This window comes from Trachypithecus francoisi, unplaced genomic scaffold (assembly GCF_009764315.1).
Source record: "Trachypithecus francoisi isolate TF-2019V2 unplaced genomic scaffold, Tfra_2.0 Lachesis_group21, whole genome shotgun sequence".
Taxonomy (NCBI): domain Eukaryota; kingdom Metazoa; phylum Chordata; class Mammalia; order Primates; family Cercopithecidae; genus Trachypithecus; species Trachypithecus francoisi.
Window position 1 is genome coordinate 2,309,762 of NW_022681467.1, and position 12,530 is coordinate 2,322,291.

General features: G+C 36.2%; 1 protein-coding gene across 1 annotated transcript in view; it reads left to right on the forward strand.

Moving 5' to 3' along the window:
• The window catches only part of LOC117069083 (serine/threonine-protein phosphatase 2A regulatory subunit B'' subunit beta-like), a 65,565-nt gene extending 53,939 nt beyond the window's left edge, over positions 1-11,626 (forward strand). The window contains 1 exon segment of the mRNA XM_033187085.1: positions 11,424-11,626. Coding sequence (XP_033042976.1) covers positions 11,424-11,626 — 203 coding nt within the window.
• The last annotated feature ends 904 nt before the right edge of the window (positions 11,627-12,530 follow it).

The window sequence follows — 12,530 nt, forward strand, 5'->3', positions numbered from 1 at the left end:
GACTTGTAATAAAAATTGGTAATGATATGATTAAATTCAAAGATAAAAATTAAAATATTTTGATAAACCTTATAAACCTTTAATTCATTTCTAGGCTTTATTTCCTATCATCAGTAAAACTTCTGCATCAAAACCATTTCACGCTATATTGTTTACATCTTTCAGTGAAATCTGTGGCAAGCAATTTTATTTTCAACTTCCAGGACAATACAAACCCATTTATTAAGGCAGCCATTAAGAAACCATTGCTAGAAGGGAATCCAATGGAGGCCCAAAGAAAGGAGAGATGTATTTTGACCCTAAAGAAATATGAACACTATTTTAAAACTATTTAAAAACAAATGTAACATGATTAACATTAAAAGCCCAGACAATTTTGAATTGTGTTGATTCTTAATTCCATATACAAAATAAATAAAAGATTCATTTTATTCTCCTAAGTAGTTGATCAAACAATAATATTTTGCTATTTTAAAATGCTATAACTAATATTTTAAATATTAAATTATATATCATTTGTATCTTACAAACATAACCCATGTTAATCACAGTTGTATAGTTTTTCAAACAGCAAGACTTTAAGTAAGCTCTAATAAGCAACATCAAATTTCAAATAACACAGTGAGTATTAACCACTCAGTTAAAAAATATGAGCCAAGAATGCTGGGGTGAACACATGAATTGTTTCTTGTTTTCTCCTTAAAATACGTATCTTATAAACCAGTATGAAAGTGAAAGTTTAAAAATTACTCATATTTTCCTGATGTTAAGTTTGACAGATTTTGACATGTATTTAGAGTTTCAAATTTTCAAAAATTGTAAAACTTAACTTTTAATTAAATTTATGTAGTTTTTGGCACTTTCCTTAGTTTACTAAAGTTTCAAGAATTCTGGATACCCTCCAGTAAACTAAGCAGAAAAAAATTAAAATATTGTTACCTGCTTTGTTTCAAACCTTGATATAAACAAAATACTTTATGTGATAAACTATTAAATATTTATTATTTTAACTATAAGTAATAAATACATCATCTCATAAAAATACATGTGCTCCTCACTCTTCATCGGAATAGGCAACACGTTCTATTTTCTAAGTAATTTATTCTCTATTAATCAGATAGAAATAAAGATAACCTTATAACCACTTTGTCCCAAAAATAAATAGTGCTTGATCTATACTTTGAAATATTCTTAATCAGCTTCAGGCAATAAATAACTCAGGAAACTAGCACTATAATTTTATTTATCTCCATGTTTACTATGCAGTCAGAGAGTTTTCATCACAAAGGTCTAATATACTTTCGTCTTCACAGAAAAATATAAATGTCCTTTGAAATCAAACAGACCTTCCAAAGACATCAGTCAGTCCACTGTGAAAATATTACAGCTTTGTCACTTTCACCCGAGAGATTTCTGTCAGTCGCCAATCTGGTGTCACTATAGAATTACAGCTACAGTACACTATCAATGCCTGCTGTGTCTTTTGGGAAACAAAGCTTTTTTGGTTGAACTTTATGATTTAGTCCCAAAGGCAGAAGAACAAAGCTTTGAAAAGCATACAGAACAAAGTCTTATAATATTCTAAACAGACAAGATAGAATCTATCTGCAATTTTTTGGTGTATTATAGATTAAATTGAATATTAAACACATTTGTTTAGCCCATGATTAGTGTTAGCTATCTGTTTTGCTTGCTGCAATAAAATATACTGTTTCAGAATTTTCAAAAGTATGTTTCCATTTTTAATGTGCTTTTTGCTTTATTGCACAATTATCAATATCATGATGATTCCCTTTATAAAGATATTACAGATAAAAGGAATAAACCTTTCCTCCTTTCTGTTCTTAAAAGCATAGTCCCAAAGATCACCTCTTAAGGGTGTTTTATTTCAATTTTTTTGATAAAAAATTAATGAAAAAATAAATATAATTTCCATTTTAAATGTCCTTTTTCTATCACTTTACTACCATAATTTCAATGATAAGGATAAACTAAGAGTTTAGAAAGAGTTACTTGGGTGAGAGTAATGTACATTTTTTTTTCAAACAGAAGGTGTTATAAGTGCATTCTGCTCCTTACAGGAAACATATTTTTGAATGGAGCAGAACCATTTTTTTTTCTTCTAGATATGGTCAGATATTTTATATTTTGAATCCTGAATCATATTTTTTTCTTTTCTGTTATATTTCCCCCCAGACTTAGTCTTTTCTAGTTCAGCCACTTAGAAAACTGTATTGACTCGAGACCTCCAAATGAAGGGCTTCTCATTAATGACTACATATTACTTGCAAGGTTAAGGGAAATAGGATTGTTTTCTACTAGTCAGTTAAACAAATCCAAAGAAAGACACCAATCAGCACAGGACTCTTTTGTTTGTATAGGAGATACTCCCTGATCCTTTTCTACTAGTATTAAATCTCCGATAACATGCAAAATGATATTTAAAGTAAAAGATTTAGAATTACCATGAATTAGAGCATTGAGGAAAACATTATATGATTATTTGGAGATGAACACAAATTAAGCTCATGTATACACAAACTATTTTCCTTTTAATTTATAAAAGAGTGACAGTTCTGTTCTATCTGAAATTGTACATTTTATATACATTTATACTATAGCCACTTTACTTCTATGTGAATAAATGCAAGAATTAAAGAATCTAATAAGCAAACTGCCTCATAAAACTGAACACTTGTTTTTCTCGCTTCATTTGAATATTTAATAAAGTTAAGAATAAGGGATTTTTATTGATTATTTTCCTATTTTATATTTAACCATGACCAGCCACTATAAGGTTTTTGGATTTAGAAGTTAAAAGTGTCCTTAATGATTAAAGCTCTGCTAATTTAGCAAAAATATAGAGAGCGTAATGAAAATCTTCAAAGGTATAATAGGATGCTGCATTTTCAGAAAATGCCATTTTGCCAGAGCATTTAAAATATCAGGAGGTGGGCAATTTTTCAGCACTTTAAGAATTATACTTTCAGTTGAGTGAGATATCTGGGACTTCCTTTGAGTCACTTTTCTCTGTCTGTAGATCTACATATTGATTTGCAACAAACATTGTATGTATGGCTATGTTTCTGTACATATGTGTGTCTGTTACTTTACCACACAAATAGAACTTCTTGTAAGAACTGGTGATCACCTGTGATATGATTTTTATATTGGCTCAAAGCCGTGCCTCCACAAAATATATTTCCAAAGCAGCAGGTAAAACTCCTACCATTACAGAAATAAGTTATTTTGGATTAAATCAATTTTAGAGTAACTTTAAATCATGCACGCTTTAATACATTCTAATGGCACATTAGCAGAGATCAAGATCAAAATACAAGATTAATTATGTACACTGCACTCCCCAATCTGGCAGTCACCAGCCACATGTGGCTATTCAGCACTTGGAATGTGGCCAGTTCTGGAAATGGAAAACACACTAAATTTTGAAGACATAAGATGAAAAAATGGTCTGTAAACGATCCCATTTATTAATATATTAAAGTTATTTTAGATGTATTGATTAGATAATTAAATTGATTTCAACTTTTTCTTGTTACTTTTTAAATGTGATTACCAGAAAATATAAAATTACATATGTGGCTCACATTATGTTCATATCTGGAGGTTTTTATTTTGTTTTAGTTATTTTAATAATATATTAACTGAATGGATAAGTAGGAAACAGCATGAGACCGAGGAACAGGGACCTAGTCTCATCTCTGGATGCATGGTAAGGAGCCCGTGGAAACTTTCAGAATATCCCTACCTGAGGCCAGGCGCGGTGGCTCACACTGGTAATCCCAGCACTTTGGGAGGCTGAGGCGGGCAGATCACCTGAGATTGGGAGTTTGAGACCAGCCTGGCCAACATGGAGAAACCTCGTCTCTAAAAATACAAAAGTAGCCAGGCGTGGTGGTGCATGCCTGTAGTCCCCACTATTCGGGAGGCTGAGGCAGGAGAATCGCTTGAACCCGGGAGGCGGAGGTTGCAGTGAGCTGAGATCAGGCCATTGCACTCCAGCCTGGCCAACGAGAGCCAAGCTCTGTCTTAAAAAAAAAAAAAAAAAAAATACATATATATATCTCCCTACCTGAGTCCTATGCCCACAGATTCTGATTTAAATGGTCCAGGCTGGGACACTGAAGCTTTTTAAAATATCTCCCTGGGTGTATAAAAGAGGTTCGAGCCAGAGTTTTACCCAGGCATCAGAACAAGAGCAAGATACGTATGCGCTTCATCTCATGAGCCAATTCTCTGACTCCCCGAGCGCTGTTATTGAGGATTTGGAAGATGCATTCGAATTTGGAAGAATCTAGTTCTGTGGTGGATCAGCAATATCTTCTATGGGGTAATGGAGTGGGAAATGGTGTTAACTGTTTCAGGAATGTATCATCCGGGTCCACATATTCACTTATGTGATTTCTAACTATTTTTAACCACATTAATGCCAGGTCTAAACTGAAAGTAATTTATAATTGATCATCACCCCTGATACCACCGAGGCCCCTTAAAAGCCATTCCTGGATTCCTTTCCTCTCACTCTGCATAAGTGACAACTTTTCATCATTCCAGGTGCTGCTTAAAATCATCTCCTTAGTAAGTGCTTGCCTAATGAGCCAACGTGTAGCAGTCACAGAGTCACCTGACTACTTAGCCCTAATTCAAGACATTGCAGAGCTTGATGCTAGAGATATTATCCTTCCTTATCTACTTAATTTGTATAAAGGGTCTCCACAACCAGAGGTAAGACTCATGAGAAAATGTAAGTCTCTGGTTCATGGCTACATACCTCAAAAAGTACCGGCACAGTGGAAACACTGAATAAACATGTGCTTAAAAATAAATTGTACTTTTTAAGGTAGTATTGACTTTGAAGCTGAATGTTTTCTCTGGAAGGATGGTACCAGTTTTTTTTTTTTTTTTTTAATCTTCTCTTAAATAATACAGTTTGTGATTTGAATTGTTCCTAAATGAATTATACTTCCCAGCAAAGGAAAATCTTTACAAGGGTTTTCCTGATGTCAAACTCTAAGTTATTGAGATCCTATGGATGCTGTAATTTCAGGTGCTGACTTTTACTTTTTTTTCTTTCTTTTGAGACTAGGTCTCACTTGGTTGCCCAGACTGGAGTGCAGTGGCATGATCATAGCTCACTGCAGCCTCACTCTTCCAGGACGAAGTGATTCTCCTGTCTCAGCCTGCCAAGTAGCAGGGACTCCAGGTGCATGTTACCACACCTGGCTATTTTTTCTTTTTTTCTCACTATGTTCCCAGGCTAGTTTCAAACTCCTGAATTCAAGTGATCCTCTGGCCTGGAACTCCCAAAGTGCTGATATTACAGGTGTGAGACACCATGCCTTGTCCCTGATTTTTACTTCTGAAATCACAGACCTTCTAATATTTCTTCCAAAGTGTTTGACTTTGAGCTACTTCACTCATGATTAAAAATTTTATCAGAGAGTGGGCTAAGGCTATAGAGATTAAATCCAAATGAGACATTTTCGCATCTTCTTAAAAAGACAAATAAAATGTAATGAGAAACAATGCTGAAACTGTATAAAATCAGAAATTGTATATTACCTGAATCCTCATTACCATAATCATTCTCTTGTTATTTCAATTATAAATTAATAAACTCCTACTCATTCTTTCTAAATCCTGGAAGTCCTTTGAGCATAACCAAAATCTTAAGTCACATATCAAATATAACTTTGGTTGAGGAATGAGGAGAAAAATGTATTGTACTATGACTTTGAGTTAAAACAGTCCATTTTCAAATGTCTTATCTTTAACACATATCTAATTTGGTTAAAATATATAAAATATCTAGTTACAGAACTTTTAGAAAGACAAACTGTATCATGTTAATGAAATACTATATAGCTGTGAAGGATTCTTCTGAAGATTTGACTTTCCTTTATCTTCTTTGGAACTACTGTTTAATATATTTAAAAGAGATGTGGTAAATATTAGGAGACATTTCAGGAGAGGTGAATCAAACTCTCACCAATGAATGGTTTGAGATTTTGTTAGACTGGATCATCACTGGAAGAAAGCAATTGCTGTGACAAAATGCTTCTGAAAGATGCAAAAATATTAGGAGGTATCAGGAAAAATATTTACAGAGTAAAGTATTAAATGTGATTGTACATGCATAAAGTACATTTATACGTTTTCTAAAGCAGTACATCTAAAAATGTATTCTGTAAGTTCAGTTAATTCAAAGGCTATTTGGTCATACTATATGGACTTCTAAATGCCTTTTTACATTGACGTAGGTAGCTGGATCCTTAGTTTCATCCCATAATTGCATGCTGTATTTTTTAAATTAACTCTTTAATATAGGCCAAATAGCTTAAAATAACACTGTAAGCTCTTTATTACATGGTCTCTCCGCTGCATTTCATGCCATCAGGATGTTTCACTTTCCAAAAGGAAGAGATTTAAAGCCATAAAAATTTTATTACTGTTGATAAATAATTCTTACCAGAAATAAACTATAGTTAGACTGTCTCCCTAACATAGTCTGCCTATATGCCATAATCTGCCTGTATGTGCAAAAGAGGAACGGGTAGAAATACAAGGTGAATAAAATCGTCCAAAGGAATCTCAATCTGAGAACATTAATTTAGTATTTAAAAACATTGCCGTATGTCCTATCTTCTACTCCCAGCAACCCCATAGATAATTAAACAATAAATAAATGTGTTTCAGTTCTTTTTTTTTTTTTTTTTTTTTTTTGAGGCGGAGTCTCGCTCTGTTGCCCGGACTGGAGTGCAGTGGCCAGATCTCAGCTCACTGCAAGCTCCCCATCCCGGGTTTACTCCATTCTCCTGCCTCAGCCTCCCGAGTAGCTGGGACTACAGGCGCCCGCCATCTCGCCCAGCTAGTTTTTGTATTTTTAGTAGAGACGGGGTTTCACCGTGTTAGCCAGGATGGTCTTGATCTCCTGACCTCGCGATCCGCCCGTCTCGGCCTCCCAAAGTGCTGGGATTACAGGCTTGAGCCACCGCGCCCGGCCTGTTTCAGTTCTTGAACGAGGTAGAGTCCTCCCATCGAAACAATTAAGGAATGAAACAGTCAATACTGAGCTGTCAATTACATATTTTTTCCAAGTAACATATTTTTAAAAGGAAAATTATAGAATTCGAATGAATATAATACATTTGTTTAAAAATATAAACCCAATAACATATATTCATCCCTGCTCTTTAAGTGAATCAATAAAACTTCCCAACTTTAAGGTCACCTGCCTTATATGCCTTGAGGCTTATCCGGTTTTAGAAGAGTAATAAGTGATTCACTGCCTGGTTGGATTTTAACCAGAGAGAGGAAATTATCAAAGAGAATGCCCCACAATGAAGCACTTTAATGTGTGATAATTGAACTACTAGATATGACAGATGAAGTGATTATTGACTATGAGAAGCTTTCCATTCTGTAGAAAACAACTTTGGATAAGAAGCCTCCAGAGTTACAGAGAGGTTATGTTTTGGTTCTTTAATGGTGAGAAAAAAAGGACACTGGGAGCCTACTATAGTACATGGAGCATAAGTGAACAAATAAAACTGCTCCGTTTCTCCCCCCCCCAAATTTAAAATGCTTATCATTAAAAATTAATTAAAGGTGAAAAAGATACTATAAACATATGTGTTTATGTGCAATTCTGTCACATAGAATTATGAAAGGACAATCACTTTTTTTTATATAAACTACTCGGAAGTATCAAAAATTTCAAGTTAAAAAGGGTTTCCTCCAAAATGCCTAAATGCATTCTACATTATCTATGGAAACAACAACCTATTTTTTCACACCATAAAAATATTAGTGACAATGTTGTAATATACTTTAAAGTTATCATAGAAATAATGGAAAGTACAGTATTTCTAAAAATAAAATAAAACTGATGAGTTCACAATTTCTCACAGAAAAACTTAGCTTGAATAAAATTATACTAACAATTTAAGAGCAAACAAAATTGGCAGTTTCTCTGTTACATTTTCACTCTGAGCTCCCCAAAAAGTGCTTTCTTTGTAACAGAATTCACAAACTGTGAATTAAACTCTTATTCCCTATTTCTTGTTGCCAAAGGATTTTGGATTTCTCTCTACCCTACTCAATCTCTCTAACAAGGGAAACTAAGAACAATACCTCTGACCTTCTGAGGTGTATAATTTACATTCTCATTTAGCAAAGAAGGCGTGATGGACTAAATGGTCTCTGAAATTTTACCAGTAGAGTCAAGAGAATTTGATTAAGCACCGTCTTTTGATTTACCTCTCACTAGCTGCCGGGATTATTTAAACCAATGTCCTTGGTGCTCTTATTTCCATCTTTTCAACCAGAATCAGCTTATTTGCTTCTTTGAATTAATTAACCTTCTTGCTCCAAAGACTCATCTATTATGGTATAGAAAGAGTTTGGGTTTAAAACATAAACAGATCGTAATTTAAATTGTGTCTTGGTTATGTACTAGTTGTCCCCTTTGATCATAACTATATATTCTGTGCCTTAATTTTTGCCATCTGAAATTATCATAATAATACAGAGTATAGTTAGAAGACAAAATATGTGAGAGTTTCTGTGGTTGACATATACTAGGGATACAAAATAAACATTTTCTAACTGAATGAACTCCACTTTATTCAAGAATATTTACTTCTAACCAGAGCTCACAGAATGAATCTCAGTTTCTAACAGTGAAATGCTAAGCAACAAATACTGAAATGTGTACAAAGTTTTTTGGCACAAGGTAAGTTTCTTCAAATCTTCCACATCACTTTACCTGCTCAGAATAGTCCCACTCTCCAGGACTATTAAAGTCAGTTTCACCTGGAGTTTCCACATCTAACAATTTTTTTCAGTCATTAGGCATCTTCTTGATCATATATACCTCTTGAAAAGAACAGTCAAGGAGGGAAGTTAAAATTAATTGAGAATTATGACCGTAATGGCAAAAAAGCATTTAAAGAAAATGAGTTACATTCATTGGCTGAGGCCATAATGAGATTATTTTCCCAAAGCAGAGTCTTGAAGAAAAACGAATAACTAATTTGGGGGCAAAAAGTCTTAAGGAGAATATATATGTATCTCTAAAACCAAATATCATAACTTTATTTGCTATAGATAGTGATATATTTTTTCTGCAGAATCACTCCAGAAATCAATAGAAGTTCAGAGCAAACACTTTCAGGGGAAGAAAAATCTTTACAATTACAATCTTAATATTTATCTTCCTCTTAAAAGAAATACAGAGCATTTGAGCATGGCTTAAATGAAATGCAGTAGGTTGCTTCAAAGCATGTTCACTGCATTATGCTTAATGTATCTTTGCTTGTTTGTTTAAAAGAAGGGTATCCATAGGTCCTCGCCAGAAGTAAAGCACATAATTTGAATCCTATACAAAATTCTCTCCAACCTTAAATTTAGATGGTGCTATATTGCAGTCCCTTATATCTGTAAATTATATCTGTAATTAATTATACCTGTAAATAATTATATCTGTAAATAATATCTGTAAATTATATTTATATCTGTAAATAATTATATCTGTAAATAATATCTGTAAATTATATCTGTAAATAATGTTATGAAAGTTTCTGTAAATAATTTATATATACAGATATATTAAAATAAGGTATTTACAGATATAGTAAAATTATATGTAAATAATTTTATGAACGTTTCAAACTGTAAAAATGTTTCATTTTGTTTGTAACATTTTCATTGGTCCATTCCACATTTACAAATGACATCTCACCTTTCTTTTTCACACCATATATGACTAAAAAGAACATGACATCTATGGGCAATATGCTGCAGGAATATATATATATATATATATATATTTTTTTTTTGAGACAGTGTCTCACTCTGTTGCCCAGGCTGAAGTGCAGTGGCACTCAGCCTCCTGATGCATAGCTGGGATTACAGGCACCCACCAGCACGCCCAGCTAATTTTGTATTTTTAGTAGAGATGGGGTTTCACCATGTTGGTCAGGCTGGTCTCAAACTCCTGACCTCGTGACCCTCCTGCCTCGGCCTCCCAAACTGCTGGGATTACAGGCGTGAGCCACCTCATCTGGCCAGGAATTCTTTAGTTTTTAAAGTGGGTAATTACAATTGAATTTGAATGCAAAAAACAAAGAACTGGCTCACTAACGTCTTGAGCACCTAAATGCTTATGACAGTGATCCTACATAACGAACGTAAGAATTTGGCATCTGGGATATGAATGAATGTGTATATTTTAGAAACTTCTCGAAATAATGTCTCTCCAAACTTGGTTCATAGACCACCTTCATCAGAATCATGAAGGCTGATTTCTTGCCCCCAAGTGCAACCCCCTAGATCAGAATCTCTAGGCATGGATCTTAGATGAATGCATTTTAAACAAGCTGCTTGGGTAAATCGCTTACTTCGAAATGCCCGTTTATAGACAAAGAGACAACAGACCTAATTAGTCCAGCAGTGGGTGGGAACCTCATGAAAACAAACTAGATGACACGTAAAACTCCTCACCTTAGGCCCAAGGCCCTGCAGAATGCAGTCTCTTTGCATCTCTCCAGCTTTCCCCAGCCCGTGCTCCCCATTTTCTGACGCACATGCTTGGACCACGCTTGCCAGCCTCCCCCAAGCCTAAATTCTGATTAACCTCAAGCTCAAAGGACACCCTCTACCACCTCCTTTCCTGACAATGGCCAGGCCTTGACCTCATACCCTCGTCCCCTGCTTCTCCCACCAACCCTCCCACCCCGGGCAACATGTGTGTTCGTATGACTTCTCTGTTAACAAACATCTTCACTTACATATAATTTACATATAATAAACTGCAACTATTGAAAGTGATTCACAAGTTTAGATTTCTATCACCCTGGAAAGAAACCTCCTTTACATTCAGGTCACTTCACATCCTACTTTGCCCTCCCTAGCCCTATGTGGCCAGGAACCTCCTCTCCCCTGTGCGTGTTCTGGATGTTTATATGAATGCCAGCTGTACAGACGTCCCTCACGGCACTCGCAGCTGTATTGCAACTACCTACTTACACATCTGCCTCTCTAACCAGACTTACAGAAACTCAGTTTCCAGGGTCTAGCATTGTGCCTGGCACTTGAGGAATAATCAATACATACTGGATTAATTAATACATATCTCTTTTTCCTCCTTTTCACAGGCAAGGAGGGGCAGAACTTGCATGTGAAAAGGAGGAAATGCAACAGAGAAGACTGCGCTTTACCTAAACTGGGGGTGCGGAGTTAAGTTCACACAGGACGAAAGGAACTTGATGAACCAAGAAGTCAAAATTAAATACTTTCCAAAGTCACACTGATCTGTTAAATTTGGCATTAGCAGTGTTTAATATGAGAGCAACTGTCCATGAGATTTCCCGTGACACATAACCACTGCTTCTACATCTCAGGGAAAACTACCCATTTTCTGCTCTTGTCCTTTAATCCTTTCCGAGCACCTCTTGCAGCCCCTGTGAACTCTTCCTTGGGGCAGGGTCAACGGATTGCCCAGTTTTCTTCTGCCAGATATGCTAATTTTGAAAAGAAATACTCCTTACTTCTGGCAGTAGAAAATTTCTACTGCCTGAGAGCTATTTACATCACAGTGAAGTGATTCTGTAATCAATAGGCAGCATTGGTTAAAAGATTAGGCAAGTATTGGTCATTTAATTAAAATACAATAGCATATACTCTTGAAGAATCCTCACAGTGAAGTGATTTGCTTTCTAGGAAGCTGATTTGCTTTCCAGGAAGCTGATTTGCTTTCTAGGAAACCAGGGCGAGTATTAAATGACCAGCAAGTAGGCAAGGGGAGGAGCAAAACCGCACATTTATTTTTGGTCCCCCAGCTTCAGGAAAGAAGGTGTGGGGGAGGGGTGAGGTCCGTGGGTCTCCGGCAGGGGAGGCCGGGGGAGTCACCCGTTGGAGCTCTCCAGGGGAGTTCCTGCAGTCACGACACGAGTGAGGACTGAGGAAGTGCACGCAGCTCGCCCGCTGGGAGGGGCTTTTATGTCCTGGGCCTGGGAGTGGGCGGGCAGTGGGCGGGATGTAGGCGGGTCGGGGGCAGGGCCGTGGGCGTGGCTAGGTGGGTTCCGGTTTTTCTCCGTCGGAGGTCGGGTTGCGCCTGCACAGTCCACCTGTGGCTTTCCCGGGGGCGGGAAAGCTGATGGTGAAGAACCCGGAACTGCGCCATCTTGCCTCCGTTCGTCCAAACATCAAGCAGGTAAAAATAAATCATTAAATCGCCCAAAATACCACCAGGGGTTGGGGGAACCAGGGGTGGGCAAGGGGTGGTTACTGTTCACATTTTTCTGAACATTCTTTATGGCCGCTCTCTCTGAGGACATGTACATGTATGTATGTGTGTGCATGTGTGTGTGGGCGTGTGCGCGTGTATGCTTACTTTGCAATGCATTGTACAGAGTTTTTCATTTCCGTGAATACAAATCTACAGCATCCATGGATGGCTACATGGCATATTCCATTGTGGAATTACATGATTCATCTAAACTATCTCT